Source organism: Telopea speciosissima, chromosome 4 (assembly GCF_018873765.1).
Source record: "Telopea speciosissima isolate NSW1024214 ecotype Mountain lineage chromosome 4, Tspe_v1, whole genome shotgun sequence".
Classification (NCBI taxonomy): Eukaryota; Viridiplantae; Streptophyta; class Magnoliopsida; order Proteales; family Proteaceae; genus Telopea; species Telopea speciosissima.
The window spans coordinates 28,739,171-28,765,121 of record NC_057919.1 but is presented as its reverse complement, the minus strand read 5'-3'; the positions used below and the strand labels follow the sequence as shown (position 1 = coordinate 28,765,121).

The 25,951-nt window shown below is 45.4% G+C and overlaps 1 protein-coding gene and 1 pseudogene across 1 annotated transcript; both read right to left on the bottom strand.

Annotated features, from left to right (window-relative positions):
- Positions 1–689: 689 nt before the first annotated feature.
- On the bottom strand, positions 690–8,198 carry LOC122659162 (annotated as a pseudogene).
- A 12,969-nt stretch (positions 8,199–21,167) lies between these two features.
- Positions 21,168–22,097, bottom strand: LOC122659161. The gene has a single exon (XM_043854304.1). The coding sequence runs from the start codon at positions 22,095–22,097 to the stop codon at positions 21,168–21,170; it is 930 nt and encodes a 309-aa protein (XP_043710239.1).
- Between the last annotated feature and the right edge of the window lie 3,854 nt (positions 22,098–25,951).

Sequence of the window (25,951 nt, the reverse complement as noted above, 5' to 3'; positions counted from 1 at the left end):
ATCAATAGCTTTTTTGTAGGTTTAAAACAGATCTAAGATGAGGATAAGAACCAAGGTACACAGAATAGAAATAAAGGTAAAGTAAGGCTGAAACTGATTAGCAGAAAAGTATGATTTTTTTTTGGATGAATGAAAAGTATGAAATTAAAGCAAGTAGAATCAAGATAAAAGGGAGAATTAACTTGCGCAATGTAGAGAAAATTTAAAGAAAACTAACCTGATCTACTTGATCAACGGAGAAAAAAGGATGAAGGCTATGAAACAGGAATCCCACCTGATCCTATCATAGCTGTCATGGGGGTTAGGCGACCCAAGGCGGTGGAGAGGGCCAAAGTTGAAGGTGACACCAAGTAGGCGAACAAGGTACCCGCCTAGGCGACCAAAGCGCCTGGACACCTAGGCGATGCCTTCACAACTATGGATCCTATGCCAAATCCATAGCGAGAACTATTGTCTTTGTTACATGTTACTTCATTCGAGATATATTAGCGATTGACCACCTTAATTAATCACCCTTTTATTAGCAAGGACCTAGCTTGATGGTTGAACCAAAGCTCTTCACAATGGCTCATTTATGTTGGATAATAATTTGGTAATTAAGACTGTCTCTATTATTCAGAAAAATAGATCTCTTATTGATCTAGTAAATAGGTTAATAATAGTAAGGGCCACATCTACTAGGACTGCAACTATATTTTGGACATCATCGTGAAACCAAGCTTATTAGCCTTTTCCGGTGACAGCAAAATCTTGTGTGAGCATCTGAATAAGATATCCATGAAAGGCAAATTAGCTAGATCTTCCATCTTGGTTTGTCTCAGACCTTCCTTCTTCACAGTCTCTTCCCATATACTTCCCTTATCGAGTCATGAATTCCGAAAACCGTAAATCCGATGAAAACATTTCTTCTTCAATCAATTTCACTCCAAATTTTATTCCAAATGCAGGCCAGATATCCTTCCAAGTGAAGCTTGGACCATTCGTGACATTAAATGCTTGACCTTTAGTAGATGAGATATTTTCATTTGTTTATGCCCAAATATGTTGTTCAGCAACAAGCCGTGCATCTGCACCACCAATATAAACTTCTTCCCAACACTCTTTTGAACCTCCAAATAAGAAGGGAAGGTTAAGATATTTACATATTGAAGCATAGACACAAAGCCCACCTATGAAGTTATAATAAGTTCTATTACAAATCCCAATAAGCAATCCTAGTACGTGACCGACCAAGCCACCTTCCCTTCTAGTTTCTCCATCAACAAATCCTCAAGAATGTAGTTGAAGATGTGACCTTCATCAACTCTTGGGCTATCTTCATAGTAAAGAATTGGTTTACTATTAGAAGGGCTAGGGCTAGTAAGAGAGAGATAGTGCTTACCTCTAGTTTGAAGAGAGACATGTTTTAATGCTTTGGCTTTAGGGAGAATAGCATTCAAAGCATTGGACATCATAGCTTTGTTCTGTTCACAACACTCAGGGGAATCCAATGGGTATTGGCTTGCCCAAGTGATCCAATACACATGAGTTACATCTTCAAGCAAAGAGACCTTCTCTGTAGTTTGAATTGGGTCTAAGAGGTCACATGAGATGAACTGATAGTTAGAACTTGGAATTTGGAGTTCACCAGCTTTACGAGCTATGCCATACAACTTCCATCCAACTCTAATTCTCTCAAACACATCCTTAGAAATGGCAAAAGGGATCGACAGCAGGCCCCCCACCTAGAATCGATTTTTTAGAATAGAAACATTGCCATACAGAGCCTTATTGGCTTCGTTTCTAATTCTGTGCAGCTACTTTCTATTTGCTATACTAATTTGTTCCTTAAGTGATATTTTAAGGCTTGCTATTTTTTTAGTTAAGTTGCTGTTTGCTACTGATTCTAACCTTATATTTCTAATTTTAGTCATCACAACCTCTTGATTTTTCCCAATCTAACTGTCGGATTCACTTTAATTTTAGCAACCCATTCCTCACACATAATATGCGTTGTGATGAGAGTTGCAAACAGATCTTGCTGATATTGCTCTTTTGGAGGGTTATTGACAGACCTGCTGTTCTAGACCATAGCAGGCTATTGGTTCACAGCTTTGGGTGCATTTCTCAAAATTTTTTTGACACGATTCTTATGGACTTCAGTTACAGGTCCTTTCTGGTAATGTTGACTATGCAAATTTCAGGTAACATTTGAAACAAATTATTGGTGACTGTAAGTAATTGGAAGTCAGATTTTTCCCCCTCTTGTAAGTATTCTTATTCTTCTCTTTCTTTTCTCTTTTTATTTGTGGCTAGTCATTCTGTACCACCATATCCTAGGTACTGAACCAAACCAACCCTGTCACCACTAAATTACAAACAAAAACTCATCACCGCCCCAATCCATCTCAATATAGGGTGTGGTGAGGCAAAGCGGATCCTATAAAACCCCAACCATACATGAAGTACTAAATGTTTCTAATTTATATCAATTTTGAAATCTTGAAAGAAATAATAGTTACTACATTCAATAAGACTACATGAGTCTAATGAGACAACATGCATAGTTGGTATAACAAGGTAGACAAATTACATAGCCGTTTTTGTTAGGAAGCAATTAAGAGGTTCTTCAGAAAACATTCTAAAAGGGAGATATACATGAAATAAACATACTATGGTATCCGTCGTTGAAAATTATATTTGGCTACGGAACATATTTCTTACCGTCGCGAAAAATCATATTTCTTGTAGTGATGCTTAATCCCTACAACTGTTCGTTAACCTACTGGAGTTGTGTTGCTGATATATTGTGAGTTCTGACCTTTTCTTGGAGTTCTATTGCTGAAACTTCTCCTTCCTTATATTTCTCAATCTGCCCAGCAGATCTTTGAGATTATTTGGATACTTCCTCCACCACTAGTATTCTTCCATTGACCAGAAGTTGAACCACATCCACTAGTTAGTTCTATTGAAAATTAGTCAGTTACTAATTCCGAACTTACTTACTAATTTCAGAACTATGTCTATATTTCCTAATTTAACCATTGGATCTCAATCACACTTAAAGGAGTTATTCATCCATCTTAGAGGCCTGTTCGACCTTGTTCCCCACCCCATCGAGTTCGATTTATCGGATATCAATAGTTTCAATTACGTCCTGCAGTCCTACCTTGTGGGTGATTACGTACTTTGTTGTTTTTGAACCTAGAATAAAAAGAATTATATTAAATAAATGAACCTGGAGATTTGACTTGTTTGGAGTTTTTTATGAGTGAAGGAAGAGAGGAGATTTTGTGACTTGTTCAACAGAGAAAAATTCTGCACTTTTCTATGGAGTTTTAGGTGGACTAGGGCAATTTGGTATTATCGTAAGATTACGGATCATATTAGAGATTGCACCTCCTATGGCAGGTGATCAGATATATATGATTAATACAAACTATATTTATATATTATTGTCCATTAATTGAATGCTTGTTACTTTGATCTCTATCTGCAGGTAAAACATATAAGATTGTACTACAATGATTTCAGTTTCTTTATTAGAGATCAGGAAATAGTGAACCCTTGGCTCATTTACTACTAAGTAACTAGCCTTCAAGCATCAATGATGCCGCTGCCGATTATATTATTGAAGTGGCACTGTTCTATAATGAGGCAACAATTGTTCAAGAGGTTCTAAACAAGTTCTGATTAATTTCGGGGTAAGGAAGAACAAATTTTCATTTAATTATTAGTATTATTATTTTTCAAGTTATGGATCAAGTATTTTCACAATTAAGCCTACTGCCATAATCAAGTATTGCATGATTAATGATACCTCCTACTTTGATTTAACAACCGGGTGGAGCAAGAGGACAAAAAACTTAGAAATAGAGGACTTTGGGAAGTGCCTCATCCATGGCTTAATGTTTTTAAACCAAAATCACAAATAAAACCATGTAAAGACCTTCTGCTCAAAACCATCTCTGCCATTCCCCCTAATGGACCAATGCTAATCTACTCAATTCTTAGACACTAGTAAGAATTAAACCCAGAAATGCTTATAGCTTTAAACGATATACAAATGCTTTAAACCCAGAAAAAATTAAGCTGTACAAATACTTATATCTTTAAACATATACAGAGCTTTAAACCCCCCCCAAAAAAAAAAAAAATGCTCAACAAAACCGTGAAATGGAAACATTGCACTCAACCTTAAATAGAGAGAGAGAGAGAGAGAAAGAGACAAACCTTGCAGAGAGAACTCTGTTGCCACCGTAGGCAACTGCTCAGAGGGGGGGAGGCAGACAGTAGAGAAGGGAGTGGGAAGGTTGCAGAGATGGGGGAGGCGATAGTAGAGAAGGGGTTGCGGCTAGGGAATCAAAGAGGTGTGAGTCCGATTGGGGGTTTATGAGAGATGTGAGTCCGATTGGAGGTTAGGGTTTCACGATGAGAGAGGCTTTTGAAACACTAAAATTGTTGGTGGAAGGTTTGAGATCGAAAAATGTAAAACTCATCGGAAAAAGGAGGTACTCCAGCAGTAATGACAGCAGGCTTGAAATCAACAGAGGGGGAGGCCTTCCACTTCGATTTCGTGATGACGGTGAGGAATAGAACTCCGAGGAGCTAGCGCTTGACCGCTGATCTCTTCTCCGTCGTGCGAGAATGGGGTAGAGATGGTTGGCTAGAGAGAGAGAGAGAGAGAGAGATGTTTCATGAGGGAATGGGATAGAAGAACGCGGGAAGCTGGAAACTCAGGAGCCCGCTAAAAATTTAAGGCAATTGGGCGACGGTATCTTTAGTACTGTCGTTAAACATATCATAAAATCGCGACGATAAGACTTATACCGTCGTTATACATGTATAATCCACGACGGAAAAATATATACCGTCGCCTAATTTTAGTTTCTATGACAGATAATTTAGAGCCGTCAAGGAAAATAATATTTTGCTCCGATATTTGGCTACGGACCATGTTTCTAACCGTCGGAAAAATAAAATTCCACGGGGAAAATACACACCGTTGCCCAATTAGAGTTTCCACGATGAATAGTCACAAATCGTCGCCGAAAATAATATTCTGCTACGCTACTATATTAACCGTCGTAGAAAATTATATTTGGCTATGGACCATATTTCTAACCGTCGGAAAAAATAACATTCCACGGGGGAAAATATACACCGTTGCCCAATTAGAGTTTCCACGACAGATAGTCACAAACCGTCGCAGAAAATAATATTCTGCTACGCTACTATATTAACCATCGTAGAAAATTATATTTGGCTACGGACCATATTTCTTACCGTCGGAAAAAATAGGATTTCTTGTAGTGATCAGAGAATCCCCCGCTGGTGCAAATCGGCTCTCTGGTGTCTCCTCTACTTCTGGGCAGGTGGTTAGACAGGAAGAGTACTTGTGGAGATTTCTCGACGCAACAACATGCTTAGTTGCTATGTCTTGTTTTGTGATTCACATGTCACCCTTATCATATGAATACATGATTTTGTTGTTTTTTTTGGGGTAAACATGATTTAGTTGTGTTAACAAACAAACATCATTGATTGCGTTTTTTTTAAATGAGTTGTGACTATAAATTGTCATCTTTAATCGATTGCATTTAAATTTTGGGTTTCCTAAAAATAAACGAGGAATACATACTTCAACCTTTTTATGTTTCACAAATCTTACCGATTTATACTCGAACAACTTAGATATTGGATGGAACTAATCAAAGTAAGTATCAATTAAGTTATTTTTCGTACAAGTTATTGCAACTGCATATATTCTATGGTAGAGAAATTTTTTATCAATCGCTCATACTTACCTTATATATGGTCAAAGTTTGTTTTTTGATTTCTGTTAAAAAAAAAACACCCATTAGGAGTCCTTAGTCGCTTTATACCAATTAAGCCGGCCACCATCATTTCCTAGTCCAAAACTACTTTAGTTCCAATTGGTTGTCTAACAAACAATATAAATGCACCAGCTGCTCCTATGACGTACGTCTTTCACTTCTCAACAACCCCTTCTTCTATTCTTTTCTTGTAGTCATGAACCGCAAACAAGGTGAAGAGTGTTTCTGTAACATTTTCCCTTGCCTCTATTGTGTGCCCAAATCTAAAAGTCTCAATAAATTGATGCCAAACATACTGCTTCCTCTATTATCCAACTCTTGTCTTTTCATGGATTGATAGATGGAGATGTGAAGTCGCAACATTCTCTTGTACAACTAGGTTCCGTGAAGAAAGTAGGTGCGGAAGAAGAGGGATCACCCTACTTTTGCAATGCAAGCACGATTCTCTTTCCAGTTTTTGGTAGCAACCGTAGTGCATACAACTACCATTTTTGTCACCTCTAACCCCTTTGTTAACTACTGTAATGCATGCCTTATTAATTCTAGGAAAACAATTTATTGTTGAGCTCATCTTGCTTTCTAAGCAACTCTCATGGCAGGATTTCTAAGGTATGTGTTGCATCAAGAAATCGTCGAGCGGTTCTACGAGTGCCGTTACCTGCAAAAGGACTAGGGGGTCACTTGAGAGAACTGGTGTGGCTCCGGCCTAGGGCTCTCCGATACCAAAGTGAGATCTCCTGAGCAAATTGATGAATAGAGATTATTCAAGATGGGTTGAGGGTGTGAGATACCTCCTCTTTTATAGTGATGCATGGCGGAGTGGAGAGTCCCTAGTTGATGTGGAGTCTTCTTCGTAGATGGAAGAGTGAAGCACGGAGTGGATAGAGTCCCTGAGTAGCAGGGCTCCTCCCTGGTTGGTTGTCTTCCCGTGAGACTTAGTGTCCCAGTAGGGTTGTCCTTCTTAACGGATAGATCCTTCTACATGGTAGATAGGGTCCCTGATGCTTGAGTCCATCTAGGTTACGCAAGTGGTAGGTGAGGGCCCGGAGCCTTCGTGGTGGTGTGTATCTTGTTGGCAACGTGGTGGTCATGTAGTCCAGCTCGTACTTGTACCCTGTCGAGGTCCCAACTCTTCAGTGGATAAGGCCTGAGGGGGAAGGATGTAAAAGTCAACATTGGCCCAAGGGGGATGACGCCCAAGTGTGGGTGACGCCCTAGTGGGTGGCGCCCAAGTGTGGGTGACACCCTAGTGGGTGGCGCCCAAGTGTGGGTGACCCCCCAGTGGATCTCATGCTGTCGATGTCCGGGTGATCTCCCGCTGTTCCAAGACACATGGTATCTTCTGATAGGGTGGGATGATTTGTGGTTCATCATTTGCCCCCACTCTCTTGGAACGATATGCTCAAGAGAGTCCTCCATACACTTGTAAATTATCCAGGGGGTTGGTAGCAAATAATTTCTCTCAGGGGGCAGGTCTGCGAATTGGGGGGTGAGGGAGAGGTTGTGAGTTCAAACCTCTCCTCTCACATCTTTTTACCTTTTCTTTTCTTTTTTTTTATAGAGATACACATTCTCCTTTTCCCCATTCACTTTCCATTTCCACTCATTTCCTTTTCTCCTCTTATCTTCTTCCTTTCACTTTTTTGTCTTTTGGCTCTTCTCTCCACCTTGTTTTTTGTCCCTCTCTTGGTGTGCCCCCCCAAGTGTTTGTCACATGTCCTCCTTTGCCCATTAGCCTTGGGACTTGGTGTCTTGTGGCTTGCCTTTGTGGTGCCTTGTGGCTTGCTTGTTCGTTGCCGTCCAGCGTCCGTCGTGCACCCGCTTGTCTGATGCACCCATCCCGCCCGTTGTGCCCCGTCGCACCCACGGACCTGTCACGCCTGTCGTGCCCGTGATCCATCATGCTTTGTCGTGCCCAATCCGTCACGCCCATCGCGCCCGTGATCCGTCACGCTCGTCGCGCCCATTCCGTCACGTCCATCGCGCCCTTGGGCGTCATGCCCGTGGCTCCCGCTCCGTCGCGCCCCTTGTGCATCACGCCCGTCGCGCCCGCTCCGTCACGTCCGTCGCTCCCCTTGTGCATCGCGCACGACACATGCACGCTAGTGCGTCGTCGCGCTCGCCTTGTCACGGTCACAGTCACTGTCCAGGCCACGGTCAAGGTCACGATCACGCCCGCCTACCTTTGTCGCGCTCGCCTTGTCACGGTCACAGTCTCTTGGTCATTTTCGTCTCTTTTTTTTTTTTTTTTTTTTTTTTTTTTTTTTGAGGTGTCATTCCCTGATCAGTTCACATGTTGGTGGTTACAGGTTGACATCCCTCTTCAGGCATTGGAGATTTGTTGCTCCGAGTAAGTAGCTTGATCCCTCCTTCTTCATTCATGTCCTCTCCTGATGACTCTGATCCGGCCACGGCCCCACTTGAGTCTCCTGGGGGGTCTTTGTCTGGGTCATCCTCCCCTGCGGGTACTACCTTGTCACTGCCCTCTCCCCCTGCCAGTGATGGGGAGGAGGAGGTTCCTAGAGGCTCTGCCTCTGGTGTCAGTAGGGGTTGCAGGGTTCCCCGTGCTTCGTTTAGGGACCCTCACAGTATGTTGGCTCAGACTGCTAGTGTCTTGACCGCCTCGGACCTAGCTTCCATCTGTCACGAGTTCCATATCTCTCCCGAGATACTTTGTGTCCCCGGTCCTGATGACCGTGCCTACTCCCATAGAGCGGACGAGGTTTGCCTTTACCGTGTTTTCTTCACCTACGGTCTACGTCTTCCCGTCTCCCGCTTTGTGGAGTTGGTCTTGGAGCACTGGTGCCTTACCCCTGGGCAGGTGGCACCCAACTCATGGCGGATTATTTTAAGAGTGCATGTGTTTTTGTCCCAAGGGGCGTGCACCATGTTCCCCTATTTTTGTACTTCTATAAGTGAGGAGGGAGATGGCGGGTGTTACCACTTCACCCGTCGTGTTCCCAAGGGGGCTCTCGCTACATTTGATCCTATTGCGGGAATTACCAACTCGGTGAAGCGCTGGAGGGATCGATTCTTTTTTGTTACAGTCCCTCGATGTGCGTTGCGGTCTACCTGGGAGGCCGTTGATATCAAGGGGGTGAACCTCCCTCTCGCACTGAGTGACTCTGAGCTCGACACCCTCCGGTAGTGCCAGGGACGTGATTCGTTCGACGTCCATCAGTTGGATTCCGAGGCCTTCTTGTGCCTTTGGAAGTTGAGTCCTGATAAGATTTTTCCTTTTTTGCTTGCATCCACGTTTATCTTCTAATTTGTCAGCAATTTGACTTGTCCTGTGGTCTTGGTTTGATGTTGTTATGTAGTGAGTATGCGCCCGGACCTTGACGTTTACCGGTCCTGCATGTGGAGGAAGGGCTCTTTGATCGTTCCTCTTGAGAGTGGTTCTGGTTCTGGAGCTGCTGGTGGCGACGTTCCCCCGGTCTCTGCTCCTTCTTCTCTGGCTGTCGCTGGGACCAAGCGGAGGGGTGGTCTGGACTCTTCCAATGTGACGAGGTCCGGCGTACGTGTCATTTTTCCATACTCTTCTTCTTCTGTCTTTACTACTTCGGGACCTCCTGCTTCGCTTCCCACTGTTGCTCCCCCAGGGCCTTCTACTCTATCCCCCTCTAAGGGGAAGGGGGTGAGTTCTTCTTCGGTCGGCGCGGCTGTCAATCCGCCCGTCGCTTCATCGCTGGTGCTTTCCTTGGACCTTGAGGAGGGTACGACACTGTCTAGGTAGGGCGTGCCCCGGGAGTGGTTGGATAAGGGGAGGCTCCCTGTTGTGAGTTTAGCCCTATAGGGGCTTAGTGACGCGTGTCTGGTACAGCCTCTATTATGACATGGCCTCTGTGAGTTATTCTTCTCATTCTCTTTATGTCATTGCCTCTCTTGTACTTGGGGTGTTTACTGTCTGCTATGTTGGTGATAGGTCTAGCACCGTGTTACTGAGGCGGTGCTTCGACTGGAGGGTCATGCCTTCTATGAGATCTAGATAAAGCGTGCATTGCGGAAGGTGGAGAGGAAGCTTCAGGGGCATACGGCTGCCCGCGAGAGGGCTAAGGCACGCGAGCGGAGTGTGTCGGAGGAGCTCGAGGTGGCGTTTGGGAAGCTTATGGTGGTGTCCGAGGAGCTCTGAGTAGCGTCTGCTGCGGCGGCCGAGAGTTTGACTAGAGTCCGCGCCCTGGAGGAGGAGGTGCGTTGAGGGAGAGTCGTGAGGTTGAGCTGTCAGTGGCTGGGGAGCGAGCTGTGGCTGAGTTCTGGGGGTCTCGGACGCTGATAGACTTGTTCCACGAGAGTACCCAGGACGTATATGAGGGGGGTGTCCATGATTTGGCGACTCGTGTTTTGAAGGAGACCCCTGGCTACAATTTCTTGAGATTCTCTGAGTTTATCTCGATGCTGTCTGCGATGACTCATGCTCCCACTGGGGATGATGCTGCTGTGCCTGGAGCGAGTGCAGTCTTGCCTGAGGAGACCGTGGCCTTGCTAGAGGAGAGCGTGGCCGTGCCTGGGGAGAGTGTTGCTCATCTTCCTGAGGATGACATGATGTCCCCCACAGGGTCCGACGTGACTCCTCCCGTCGACACCCCATGATTTTATATGTATTTGTGAACAGCGAACCTTTGAGATTTTGAACTTGGTTGTACTTGTGATTCCCGTCGCTTGTAGTAGATTTGTTTACCTTCTACTTGCCTTCTTGCTATGTAGGATCTTGATGGTCTTCGGTCCCTGGCAGTCGAGGGATGCTGGTGGCCTCCTGCCATACTGGTTGTCGGACCTTGGTGGTTGTTGGGCCTGGGTGGCCTTATGCCATGGTGGCCTACGGGCCTTGGTGGTCAGCGGTCCTAGGTAGCGTTATGCCTTGGTGGTCATCGGACCTTGGTGGCATTATGCCTTGGTGGTCAGCGGACCTTGGTAGCATTACGCCTTGGTGGCCTACGGGCCTTAGTGGCATTACGCCTTGGTGGTCAGCGGACCTTGGTGGCATTATGCCTTGGTGACCTACGGGCCTTAGTGGCATTATGCCTTGGTGGTCAGCGGACCTTGGCGGCCTTACACCTTGGTGGTCAGCGGACCTTGGTGGCATTATGCCTTGGTGGCCTACGGGCCTTAGTGGCATTACGCCTTGGTGGTCAGCGGGCCTTGGTGGCATTACGCCTTTGTGGTCAGCGGACCTCGGTGGCATTACGCCTTGGTGGTCAACGGACCTTGGTGGCATTACGCCTTGGTGGCCTACGGGCCTTAGTGGCATTACGCCTTGGTGGTCAGCGGACCTCGGTGGCATTACTCCTTGGTGGTCAGCGGACCTCGGTGGCATTACGCCTTGGTGGTCAGTGGACCTTGGTGGCATTACGCCTTGGTGGCCTAGGGCCTTAGTGGTATTACGCCTTGGTGGTCAGCGGACCTTGGTGGCCTTACGCCTTAGTGGTCAGCGGACCTCAGTGACATTACACCTTGGTGGTCAGCGGACCTTGGTGGCCTACAAGCCTTAGCGATCATCGGACCTGGGTGGTCTTGCGCCTCGGTGGTCATCGTACCTTGATGGTAGTTTGCCAACAAGCAAGAGTAGACAAGTGTATCCCAATTTCCCAATATAAATTTCAAATAAAATTTTCAAATAACTCTTAAAAATCCAAATTTACTGTGTATCATGGCTGACTGCCGACTCTGCTACTGCTACTTAGCTGACTAGTAACTCTGCTACTCCTACTGCTACTAGTGTTTCTCTTACTGGTAGTACTTCTTCAGGTGTTCTGAGTTCCAAGTGCGCTCTACCTTCTTGCCCCCCTAAGTCTTCAAGCGGTAGGTCCCTGGACGTATCTGCTTGGAGACTATGTATAGTCCTTTCCAGTTGGCTGATAGATTTCCTTCTTTCCATGGCTGGGAAGCACTGGCCCTTCTCAGGACCAAGTCTCCCTGGTGGAACAACCTCTCTCTTACCCTGGTGTTGTAGTATTTGGTGGTTCGTTGCTGGTAGGCTACATTCCTTAGGAGTGCTTTCTCTCGGACTTCATCGATGAAGTCTAGGTTTGCTCGTAGTCCATCAACGTAGGTGCGCTCATTGAAGTGTAGGACTCGATGGGACATAGCGAGGACTTCGATTGGTACCAGTGCCTCTGTGCCATATGCCAGGTGGAATGGGCTCTCCCCTGTGGGTGTTCTGACTGTGGTCCGGTACGCCCACAGTACACTTGGTAGTTTCTCGACCCACTTCCCCTTAGCGCCCTCTAGCCTCTTCTTGACCCCTTCTAGTAATGTTCTGTTGGTCACCTCCACCTGACCATTGGCCTTTGGGTAAGCTACCGAGACAGGCCGATAGTCGATGTTGTAGCTTTGACAGAATGCCCTGAACTTGGGGTTATCGAACTGTTTGTCGTTGTCCGATACTAGGATTTGTGGCACGCCGAATCTGTAGATGACTTCGTCGTGGACGAATTTCTCCATTTCACTCTCCGTTATCTTGGCCAAGGGCTTAGCCTCGACCCACTTGGTGAAGTAGTCAATGGCGACGACCAGGTACTTCCTGTTTCCTGATGCTGCCGTGAAGTCGCCTAGGATGTCCATCCCCCACATGGCAAAGGGTATGGGGTTGAGGATTGATGTCACTTTGGTGGCGGGTAGATGGGGTACTGGGGCGAACAACTGACACTGCTCGCACTTCCTGACATACTGTATGGCCTCCTCTTGCATTCGTGGCCAATAGAGTCCCTGGCGGAGGACCTTGTAGGCTAGGGGTCATCCTCTCATGTGGCTGCTGCATATCCCCTCGTGGACTTCTGCCAGGGCGTACTCGGCTCCCCTGGGTCCCAGGCACCGAAGTAGTGGTGCTGTGATGCCCCGCTTGTATAACACCCCATCCAGGACGGTGTACTTTGCAGCTCTCATCCTTATTTTCCTTGTCTCGATCTTGCCTTTTGGTAAGACATCGTTCTGCAAGTAGTTGAGTATTGGGTCCATCCAGCTGGGCCCTTCTTCGATGGCATTGACCTGCTTCTCTTGGTACGTTGGTTCATGTAGTACTTTAATGTACACCGCCCCTGCCAGGTTCCAGAATTCATCATTGGCTAGCCTGGATAGAGCATCAGCAGCGGTGTTCTCGATCCTGGGAACGCGAACCATCTCAAACTTCATGAACCCCTTGATCAATGGCTGGGCATGTGCTAGGTATCCCGCCATTCGCTAGTCCATTGCCTCATATTCTCCATTCACCTGGTTCACTACGAGCTGGGAGTCACTCCGGATGGATAGGTGTGTTACTTGGATGGCCTTGGCCACCCGGAGCCCAGCCAGTAGTGCTTCGTACTCTGCTTCATTGTTGGATGCCGGGAAGGTGAATCGAAGTGCATACTGGATCCGAAATCCCTTGGGGCTGGTGAGTATGAGGCCTGCCCCACTTCCTGTTGCATTACTCAAACCATCCACAAACATCATCCACGATCCGCGGTCCTATTCCTCTGGTTCCTTTTCCTCTGGTTCAATCTTAGATAGGGTGCACTCGGCGATGAAGTTTGCCAGAGCTTGACCTTTGATGGCTGTCCGGGGTTGGAACCTGATGTCGTGTTCACTCAACTCTACCGCCTAGGCCACCAGTCGCCCAGAGACGTCTGGCTTATGTAGCACCTTCTTCAGAGGTAAGTTGATGAGGACCCTGATGGTATGGGTTTGGAAGTATGGTCGTAGCTTCCTGGCTACTACCACTAGTGCGTAGGCTGCCTCCTCGATCCTAGTGAACCTGGTCTCTGCGTCAATCAGAACATGGCTGACATAGTAGATAGGTCTCTAGACCTTGCTTTCCTCTTTCGGGAGTACTGCGCTTACAGCGACTGGGGTGGCGGCTAGGTAGACCTATAGGTCATCGTTGGGTTCTGGTCGCCCCAGCAGTGGCGGGCTCTCCAGGTACTCCTTCAGTTGTTCGAACGCCTTCTGGCACTCCTCTGTCCATGTGAAGTTGTTTGGACTTCTGAGGTTCTTCAATGTCTTGAAGAACGGCAAGCACTTGTGGCCCGACTGTGACACGAACCTCGAAAGGGCTGCGACCCTTACGTTCAACTTCTGCACCTCTCTGACTGTCCGAGGGGGTGCCATCTCCTGGATGGCCTTGATCTTGGGCGGGTGGGCTTCTATTCCTCGTACTGAGACCATGAACCCCAGGAATTTTCCTGACGTTACCCCGAAGGCGCACTTTGCGGGGTTCAACTTCATCTGGTTCCTTCTCAGTACTGTAAAGGCTTCCTCTAGGTCGATGAGGTGCTGGTAGGCTTAGACGTTTTTCACGAGCATGTCATCCACTTACACCTCCATGTTGCGCCCAATTTGTTTCTCGAACATCTTGTTGACCATCCTCTGGTAAGTGGCCCCTGCATTCTTTAGCCCGAACGGCATGACACGGTAGCAATAGTTCTCCTGGTCCATCCGAAATGCCGTGTAGGGCTCATTGTCCTCATGCATAAGGATCTGGTTGTACCCTGAGTAGGCGTCCATCAAGCTCAACATCTCATGGCCGGCGGTAGCATCAATCAGCAAGTCGATCCTGGGCAGGGGGTACTCATCCTTCGGGCATGCTTTGTTCAGGTCGGTGTACTCGACGCACATCCTCCACTTTCCATTAGGCTTAGGTATCATTACCAAGTTCGCGAGCCAGGTGGAGAACTTCTCTTTCTGGATGAACCCCGATTGGCTCAGTTTCTCTACCTCTTCTTTGATGGTTGCCTATCAGTCGAGGGGGAAGTTATGCGTCTTCTGCTGGATGGGCTTCCAGGTCGGATCGATGTGCAATAGGTGCTCTGCTATGGAGCGTGGTATGCCTGGCATGTCAGAGGTCGACCATGCGAAGACATCCATGTTGGCTTGGAGGAGGTGCCCAAGGTCGTTCTTCTGGTCGTCGTTCAATAGTGAGCCTATCTGCACAACCTTGGAGGGGTCATCCTTGCTGAGTAGCCATGTGGCGAGGTCCTCCACCGGTCTACCTCTCCTCTCTGTCAGTTCATCTCTCTGGTTGCTGACCAGGTTCTCTAGGCAGAGTGCCATTCCTCGGGTGTTGCCATTGTTCTTCTTTATGAAGGTCGCATAGCACTCCCTTACTTTCTTCTGATCTCCTCGGACCTCACCTACCCCATTATCGGTGGAGAACTTCATCTTCAGGTGGAGTGGTGATACGACTCCTCTGAGGGCTATTAGGGATGGTCGCCCTAGGAGGCCGTTGAATGACACCACGGACTTGACAACCATGAAGTTCACCATGATCGTCACTTGCTGAGGGTGTACTCCGAAGGTGACTGGTAACTCAATGGTGCCTCTGATGGAGGCAGTCGTGCCCGAGAATCCATGGAGGTAGGTAGGTTTTGGCTTGAGCTGATCGTCCCTGAACACAAACTATCGATAGGCGTCCAAGGAGAGCACGTCTACAGATGCCCATGTGTCTATCAGTACCCTGTATACAGTTCGGTTGGCTACCTCCACCTGTACCACCAGGGCATCCTCATGTGGGAAGCTTAGTCCTTCCAGGTCTTCATCCGAGAAGGAGATCACCGTCTCGATTTTAGCTATCTTGCTTGGCTTCTCTGTAACTCCCACAAACCGGGCATGGGCTTTGGCCTTCCTGGTGGACTCCTGCCCCGGCCCTCCTAGTATGGTGAGGATGGGGGCTCCCTTGGTGCCACTAGGCTCTGCTGCATCTCTCTGACTTTTCTGGCGGTCCCAGTCTGTTCTCCTTTCTTCTCTTCTGGGTCCTTCTTTGTCTTGGTCACGGCCCCTATCACCCTGACCCGAACAACCATCACGTCTTCCTCTAATGTACTTATTCAAACTCCCTGCTTTCACAAGGCCTTCTATCTCCCTCTTGAGTTGGTTGGAGTCCTCTGTATCATGCCCATTCTCCTTGTGGAAGAGACAGTACATGTTAGGGTTACGCTTCTCTGGTCCGGCTAACATGGGTCGTGGCTAACGAAGTAGGTCACAGTCTTGGATCTGCATAAGTATCTGGGGACCTGGTGGTGTTCAGTGGTGTGAACTCAGGGCTGCCTGATCTTTCACTCTTCTCTGGTCGACGGTCTGTTCGCCTAGATGGGCGGTCATCCTTCTTTTGGCGGCGCTCGATCCTGGACCTCTTACTTTTTTTACGGTCAGCTGGTGTTGACGTCTTGCTGTCTTGCGGCTTGGCCTCGATCACCTTCTTCCTGGCCTGCAACACCTCGGCCAAATTGGCAAATTCGTTACACCGCTCTAGGAGCTCCTTCATGATCCTGGTCTCGTGACGTGCCAGGTCCTTGATCAGGTCCAGGTCCCTGATGCCCCCTGCCAAGGCACCGTGCTGGGTCTGATCGTCCAAGTCTCAAACTTCCAAGGACTCTTTGGTGAACTTGCTGACATATTCCCTGAGAGATTCCCCAGGGTTTTGTACCACGTTTAGTAGATTGACGGTGGTCTTCTTTTGTTTGACGCTGCTCTGGAAGCGGGTGACAAATTATTCACACAACTCCGTGAACGAACCTATGGACCTCGTTCGTAGCCTGGAGAACCAAGAGGTAGTTGCACCCTTGAGGGATGCAGGAAATGCTCGATAGGAGATGACGTCCGATCCCCCGTATAGGGTCATCATCCCATTGAAGTAGTTGATATGGTCGTTAGGGTCGGTGTTACCACTGTAGAGCTCAAAGGTAGGCAACCTGAACCTGGAGGGGAGTGTGGCGGACATGATCTCCGTGGAGAACGGATGCTGACCTGGTATGGAATGTGTCTCGCCCTTGGTCTGCTTCTTCAACCCTTCCAGCTTCTCGTCCAGGTCGCGCAGTCTTCGATCTAGCTCCTCATCTCGTGTCTGTCCTTCATGCCTGGCAGGATGTTCACTGCGATCTAGTTCCCGTCCTCTCCTTGAAGTTTCCTCCCTCCTTGAGTGTTGGCGGGATGGTGAGTGGTCGCGCCATGACGAACCCTGGCGTGAAGGTGAGGGGCTCTCCTCCCTGTAGGTCCGGCTACGTGGTAGCATGGTACTTCCTCCCAGTCGACCTTCAAACATGGACCTCCGGATGGATCTCTCCGGGCTTGGCACCCTTGTCCGGGGTGTTGGTGTCCTCCCACGCTCTGACCTTACTGGGAGGTCTGTCGTTCTTCTGGGATGTTGGGATGGATCCCCCTGCTGGTGTACAAGACTTGCTCGTCCTACAACTCTCCCCGATCTGTCACCCCTGGGAGAAGACCTCCTAGGGTTTGATTCTTATCGTGGTACAAGCTCTGCTCTTAGTGATGACGATGTTCTGCAGCTGTGGGACGTCGCCCGCTGCCTCAGGTAGTCTTGAAAGAGTTGCTGTTCATCGAGGATCTATCTTTGTAGGTCGTTAATCTGACCCATGGTGGCTGGTGTATTGGGGTCAGGTACCACCTCTACCATTACGTCATTTGCATCGCCGTTGTTGGGCTCGTCGACCGCAACTTGGTCGTCATGTGAGATCTCTTCCTCCAGGGGGACATGGTCTTGGTCATTGGCTCTGCGCCGAGAGCACTCTAGAGGAGGTGATCCGTTCCTTGTTACGTGGTTGGTGGAGGCAGCGGTCTTCCTTCGTGGCGGCATTGTATGAGTATGGAAGTGAGCTAGTAGGTGTAATGGCTAGCGTCGTTCCCACAGACGGTGCCAATCTGTTGCGTCAAGAAATCATCGAGCGGTCCTACGAGTGCCGTCACCTGCAAAAGGACCAAGGGGTCAACAAAGAAAACGGGTGTGGTTCCGGCCTAGGGCTCTCTGATGCCAAAGTGAGATCTCCTGAGCAAACAGATGAATAGAGATTATTCAAGATGGGTTGAGGGTGTGAGATACCTCCTCTTTTATAGCGGTGCATGGCTGAGTGGAGAGTCCCTAGTTGATGTGGAGTCTTCTTCGTAGATGGAAGAGTGAAGCACGGAGTGGATAGAGTCCCTGAGTAGCAGGGCTCCTCCCTGGTTGGTTGCCTTCCCGTTAGTGTCCCAGTAGGATTGTCCTTCTTGACGGATAGATCATTCTACGTGGTAGATAGGGTCCCTGGTGCTTGAGTCCATCTAGGTTACGCAAGTGGTAGGTGAGGGCCCAGAGCCTTCGTGGTGGTGTGTATCTTGTTCGCGACGTGGTGGTCATGTAGTCCAGCTCATACTTGTACCCTGTCGAGGTCCCAACTCTTCAGTGGATAAGGCCTGAGGGGGAAGGATGTACAAGTCAACATTGGCCCAAGGGGGATGACGCCCAAGTGTGGGTGACGCCCTAGTGGGTGGCGCCCAAGTGTGGGTGACCCCCCAGTGGATCTCATGCTGTCGGTGTCCGGGTGATCTCCCGCTGTTCCAGGACACGTGGTATCTTCTGATAGGTTGGGATGATTTGTGGTTCATTAGTATGCATACCACATTTTGACTTCAATTTGTGAACAATTGTTTGCTCATTTGGTTGGTAGCTTCCTAGTTGTACCCTGGTATTTGAGGATAGTTTGGTCATAGCCTAAATTTTAGGAGATGATGTGGCAGTCAAAGAGTCAACATTGGATTTGTCAAAGTCAAAGATTCCATGTTACAATTTTATTGTCTTTAAAATAAATATTTAGAGGATCTGATTTTGATTTGAGTTTCTATGATTGTTGTGCATGAAATATTAATGGTCTAAAGTATGTATAATATTGGGTTAATTGAATTTAGTAAGTAGAATATGAGATAGGCTATTGTAATGGTAAGAGTTTTTTTAATCTTAAACTTTGTTAGGAAAGGGAGATTTCTAGGAATATTTGGAGGATATTTTTGAGGGTTTCAATCTAAGATTTTACCTAGTTTAGAGTCAAATCTTGGGCAAGATTTGAGGTGAGCTAGCCTGTTTTGGGCCAACCCAAAATCGTGGGAGGGAGCTCTCACCCTTGGACCTTTTTTTTAGAGAAAATTAGAGAGAGAGAGAGAGAGAGAAAAGAAGAGAAGGGGGAAGAAGCATACCTCTCCCACCGGATTGTGCAACTTGGATCCTCTTTCAAGCCTAGGCTGGGTGATTCAAAGGAAGTAGGATTTGGGTATGGAAGACCTTTTATCTAAAGGGGCTAGGATTTCATTTTTTTTTTTTTTTATTTCTTCAAGCTGTAAGTACACTTCCTAATTTCCATACTTGCATTCTTGATCTTCAAAAACTTGGTGCTCTATTGATGTTATCCTTGTCTTCCTTGATGATCTATGCCTATCCGATTTTATTTCTAATGAATCCATGTCTATTTGATTTCTATCCTTAATGACCTATACCTATTCGATTGTATTTCTAATGATCTGTGTTGATTTCGATTTCTATCTTTGATGATCTATGCCTATTCAATTTAATCTCCAATGTTTTGATGCTCTATTCACTCTTATCTTTAATGATTTATGTCTTCTCGATTTTATCTTTAAATGATCTATGCCTATTAGAATGCTGATTTAGGTGATTCCATATTGAACCAAACTATGATTAATTTCAGATCTCGATTTGTTTATTTCAGTGAATCTATCTTATGGTTTAATTACCATAGAAATTTTATGTAATGATTATAGCATGTACCAATTTTTTTATTTTCTATAGTGATACTAGTATTGTGTTTTATTGACGTGCTTATGTCTAAAGAGAGAAAGCTTATAAAAGTATGTTGTAAGTTAATACCTGAGTTGGATATTATGTTCTACATTTGGGTTGAAATAAAGAATTTATTGATTTTTACCTAATGGTGATGATATAGTGTTTAAGGTTGTATTACGTTACAGGTTGTATCACTTTACGGGACACTATGGCATGATTCTGAGGATATATGAACAATTATAAGAATTTGGCATTGGTGGAACATGAAAATGGTTAAAGGTTGTATCACGTTACAAGCCGTATACAAGATTATATTCCATGTTCACCAAGAATTAATTAGAAATGTTCAAGAAGAAAATTATTTTATAGCATGAGCATAGCATGATCTCATATTTGTTTATGATCTTTTATTCCGTTATTACCATGATTTCCATTTAATCTTGACTACTGTTATTTCTCAATTTGTCTCTAATTTTGGAATATTCGAATGGTTATTATGTTGTGTCTACTTGCTAAGCTTTTTCCTGAAAGCTTACCCCCTTACAAATTCCAAATAATGAATCCTTAGAACTTGAACTCGCTTATGGTGAACGGGCGGACAAAGAGGAGGAGCCACATGGCGATAATGACGGACCCTGCTATTTTTTGCTGTTAGAGGATATTAAGGATTTTATTAGTTTAGAAATTTCTGGACTTAATGATTTAATTTGGGACTTTATGGAATGAGTGTATTAAGGTCTTTGTTAAGATTTTACAGATGACTGTAACAAGGTAGATGTCGTTGGATTTTTTAAAGACTTCTGCTATGTTTATGTGAATGATTATGATTAGTTACACTGCCAATAAAATTTGAAGCTATGACGTTTTTTTTTGTTCACACTCCAGTTCCTTTTCGCTAAGACTATCGATCTTGTGGAACGTTAAGGACCGAAACTCCTGGACGGATTTGGGGACATTACACTAGTAGAGTGGAGTTACACTAGTAGAGTGCATGCCTTCTGGAGGACACAGATCGACTCTCCTATTCTTGTGGCCCATGTGGAACTTATGCTCAGACATAGGAGCACACGTAAATACCGCCCTACCCCCTGTGAAATATAAAAACCCATCCATGTTGAAGCCCCTGCCTGAGCCCTTATAGGCTCCGCACTGATGTAGGGGTCACACGACCAGGCAGCTAGCTCTTTCTCATTATAAAAATATGATTATAAGAATAAGATTGACATAGAATCCCTAAAATGCCCATTATTTTTCTTTAATTCCTTTTCAATATATTGATTGGGAGAGGGATGGGTATACTAGCAGTATACCATATGCTAGCACCCTACATGTTTATCTCTCTCTTCCCCCTCCCCCTCCCCCCCCCCTTTGAAATGACTCTCTTGCCCCTCAAAGGGAAGAAGAGAGAGACAGAAATATAAGGTGCTAGCATACGATATACCACTAGCATACCCAACCTTTTCTCATATTGACTTGATGGGCTTAGAGATTCTTGTTGCAACCTAGGTTCACACAAGAAGATTCAAGTGTCGCCTAAATCTTACAACCCACGCGCTTCAATATAAAACAAATAAAAGGAGAAAAGATCTTCCTAAAATCAAATCAAGAAGAGAACAGGCTTCAATTCACTTTACATTATATTATGAAAACTTTTTTTTCTTATGATAATCAAATTATGAAAACTTAATAGTCTACAAGTCCCAATTGATAAGCAGAAAAAGCAAGCTATTAGAATGCAGAGCTATTGCCTAAGCTCTTTTGATTTTTATTGAAGAGTCAACACAAGCATAGAAATGAAGCCTTACCTTACTTTATCATACCATAGATGCAGTAAAACGGGGAACAACAGTAGAGAACATTCTATGGCCTGAACCTAACTCCACTTTCATCTCTTCTCCATGGATCTTCTTACATTCGAAATATAGAACTGTATACACCATTGCACCATAGATTTTCCACAAGCAGATGATATTTGTCGACATGAAATTCAGAGCTAGTATCCCCATCGCCGAAAATTTAGTATGGCTGGTTGCATATCCAAGAAAACCAGAAATCGAAATGAATACTAGACCCAAAACAAGGGTGACTACATATCCTTGAAGCTTTCTCCCCACCATAAGCTTTCCAGCTTTCCGAAGTGCTTCCATTCCATAACAAGCATCTTCTAAAACAGAGACCACAAGGCCAACCATCCAAACCATACCGAAGTAGAGGTTTATGGCGATAACCAAAAGAACAACCAAGAGAGCTGGTGTGGTCAAGGCGAAATTGTTCATAACATTGTATACCACTGTAAGTAAACCAAACATAATTAGAACAAGAAAAGTACAACCTAAACTCATGAGAGAAATATAGAACCAAGTGATCGCCGGTCCACGCCAAGTTCTTCCGATGTGTGTTAAAAGCTCTTTAAGAGTCATTTTCTCACTGGAGTAAATCACGGCGGAAGCGTAGACTGTTGCAATCATGGAGAAAAGAAAGACAACCCACATGGCTACTCCAATGATCAATTCATTGAGCAGAAGGACTCCCACATCTTTCTTCATTGCAGTCACCAAATCAAGGAGGAATGGTTCGATCAAGACATGGGAACCTAAGAAGAGAAGACAATTAGATACGAGGGAGAACAGAGCAATTGAAGCCATGATCTTTCCATTTCTTGGGAAGATTTGTAGGGCTTCTCTAAGAATCCCCAAAACACCCAAATAATTATCAGAGGAGTTCAAGAGAATCTCTTTAGACATTGCTGGAGCTTTAGATGAGAAAGAAGGCTTTTTTTTTCTTGGAATCTCTTTGAGAGTTTTGGGTTTTCAATCTCCAATTCTCAAAGGAATTGAACCATAGGTATTTTATAGGTAGATATGGTGTTTGGTTCCTTGTAACCGGTCAAGCACTAAATATTCTAAGTTACAAATTGGATTTAATTATTTTTCTTTAAAAAAAAAAAACAAAAAAAAAAAAACTGGATTTCAATATTACCAAAATAAAAACTGAATTTAAATATTTTTTAAAATTTTTTTTTTTCCTTTTTTCTCCACCTGGCACAACCAACTGTTCAAAGGGTGTTCAGCCGTTTGGTTGGTCTCGTCTGTCAGTAATTAGGCTACAAAGATATATAGGTGACTCGATTCAATGAGGGGACTTTCATATATTTTTCGGGACATTTCTCCTTCTGATTATTCGGGGGTGAGGATATAAAATGTATTCCAAATGAATGTTAGAAAGGAAACATGTACATACAAGGTGTTGCATTGCAGTACGATTCATTTAGACTTAGATTTATTCTTGTCGACCTCACCTCCAAGGCTCCACTAGATTTCAATGAAGATTCTATACAAAAAAAAAAATTTCAAGGAAGATTTAGAAGGAAGATGCCGCAATAGATATAAGCCAAAAATAGCTTGCCAACGATTAAGAGTCACATGGCATGGGCCCACTATGTAAATCAACAACGACAGAAGAAGACGACAGGAAAGAAACGACTTAAGACCCAACCTTTGCTTGTATATCGAGGAAACTTTCTCAACCACGCATAGAGGGCTCATCTAACCACGAACCATTCCAAGTATAAATAGGAAAGGAGGGACCAGGTGACCTTTCAAAGTTACTGATCCTCTCAGTAGTCAGTACTAACAATTAGCAAGTCCTTATGAACTCCTTATCTAGTCGGCTAGTCCTATTTTTAAAGGAAGGCTACCTTATCCTATAGTCCATGCGCCCAGCCACAGCCCCCTCTTGAAATCACCACCTTATCTCCTTATACAATGAAAAAATCTCCATGATTGATGCTTCTACACGCTTTGGCTCATGTTGTTGTAGAGGCATCACGACTGTTCAACATTTGTTTGTTTGTTTGTTTGTTTGATTTAGGGGCAGGTTTTTGTACACGGTCATCTATGGTACATGGTCGTACTTTTAACCATTAGATAAGCATGACCGTGTATAATACACGGTTTCTCATCTCCATCCAATGGTTGATAGTACAGTCATGCACCATTAACGACCGTGTACAAAACCTTTTGCCTTTGTTTTATTATAGAATATCTAATCCTATTCGTATTGTAACTTGGTTTAGACCTCCATACCAAAAAATAAAAAAAAACCTGGGTTTAGACAAAAGGTGCGGGTTCCCTTGTCTGTTCGCACATAGTAGACTCTTGTGGGTGGGTGGGGTAGAGAGGTGTCTTTTGAACTTTATAAGCAGAAAATTTTATTTGGAAAACTCCAAATTGAACCAAACTGATTTTTTATTGGGTTGGCTTTGGTTTAGGGTATTAGAGAATCGGCTGAAAACCGACTGCACGGGACTAACTGAAAATCACACCAAACATAAAAAATGGGGCAAAAATAGACCCAAACCGTTATTAAATTGATACAAATCGTAATAACATTGAAAAAAAAAGAAAGTTTTAATCCAATATGAGCCTAATAAAAAATCATAGGGTTGTTCATCCCATGTTCACCTGGGCCTAAGCTATATCGGGCCTATGCTATTAACCCAGGTCTTTTTCTGGTTCAGGGTATAGCTTGGTTAATCCTGATCGAACAATTATTCTTTGTATTTCTGACTTTGGTGGCAGTAAATGTTTGCACACTAATTATGCCAAATTGATCTAATAGATCGAAAAATTTCTTACCTTGTTTTTTTAGCAATTCTTACAATTTTGATAGTTAAAAAAATAAACATTTATTTTTTTAATATAATGAATTAAGATATTGAGAAGATAAAATTAATCTAAATTTTAACACATGATTAGATGATAACATAAAATATATGTGAGATAAACATAAATTCACCCTGACCAATCAGGGAGCGACATGTGGCAAAGCCCAACAATGGAGAACCAGGCTAGAGTCACCCAGACCGGACCCGAGCGCGGACCACAGGCACGGACCACCCACTCTGGGCGTGGACCCATGGACCTCCCAAGACATGGCATGCCCCGAACACGTCATGCCCATATAGGTCATCCCCCAAGCGCAAGCACTCGCAGATCGCCATCAGCAAGACAAACTCGTCAAGGACTCTAGGCCACCGCCTATCAAGTCACGTGGAGTGAATGGACTCAAGCACCTTGAACCTCATCTACCACGTAAATGATCTATCCATCAAGGATACGAAGACCTCCAAAGACACCACGTCTCTAAGGAAGGCAACTACCTAGTCTATCAAGGACTCTACATCTCCCGAGAAGACAACTACCTAGTCTATGTAGGACTCTACATCTCTCGGGAAGACATCCAATCAGGAACAAGCCCTGCTACCCAGGGACTCTATCACCTACGACAAACACTCTACATCAACTGGGACTCTCCACACCGTCATGCACTACTATAAAAGGCAAGGTACACAACCCCAAGAGGGGATCTGAACTCATATTGAATACTACTATTCATCTATTTGCTTAGAGAGATCTAACTTAGGCATCGGAGAGTCCTAGGCCGGAACCACACCGGTTCTCCTTTGTCACCCCAGGGTCTTTTGCAAGTTATGGCACTCGAAGGACAGCTGAGTGATTTCTTGACGCAACAGATTGGCGCCGTCTGTGGGAACGACGCTAGCCATTACCTTTACTAGCTTGTTTCCATATCTAATCAACCATGGTACGCAGGAAGAGCGCTCCCTCAGTCAACAATGCCCCGAGGGAGGGGAACAGATCACCTCCTCCAGAGAGCTCACGTCGCAGAGCCACAGACCATGTCTCTTAGGAGAGGGAGGTCCCAGAGAGCCAACAGTATGGGGGAGTTAACCTTAACCCTGAAGCAGCCGCTGAAGGCGTCGTGGAACCAGTACCTGATCCCAATGCACTAGTGACCGTAGGTCAGATCAACGACCTGCAGCGTCAGATCCTCGATGACCAACGACTCTTCCGTGAATATCTAAGGCAGAAATCGGTCACCCATTATCGTAGGCAAGAGCAGAGGCAAGAGCAAAGCCCTAGGAGATCACCTCCCAGGGGTGATGGATCCGAAGGGCACACCAGGCAGCAAAGGAATCACTCCCAACATCCAAGGAGAACATCGGACCTCCCAGCACGGTCAGACCGAGGAAGAACACCATCACACCGATCCGGGGTACCTAACCCTAACGGGTCCATTTGGAGGTCAGTGTTTGATGGTCGACTAGAAGGAAGTCATGTACCAGAGCGAAGCCAGCCTTACCATGAAGGAAGCCCCTCGCGGTCAAGATAAGATTCATCACGACGTGACCCTTCACTATCTCACCAACAGTCGAGATGGGAAGGGACTTCCAGGAGAGGACGCGAACGAGCTCGCAGCAAACGACTAGCAAGGCGTGGAGAACAAGCACGGGATGAAGAGTTAGACAAGAGACTCTGAGAGTTGGACGAGAAACTGGAAGGGTTGAAGAAGCATACCAAGGGTGAGACACACTCAATCCCTGGACAACACCCCTTCTCAGAAGAGATCATGTCAGCCTCATTGCCATCCAGGTTTAGGTTACCTACCTTTGAACTCTACAGTGGTACCACTGACCCTAATGACCATATCAACTACTTTAATGGCATGATGACTCTATACGGTAGATCGGATGTGGTATCCTGTCGAGCATTCCCTGCATCCCTCAAGGGCGCAACAA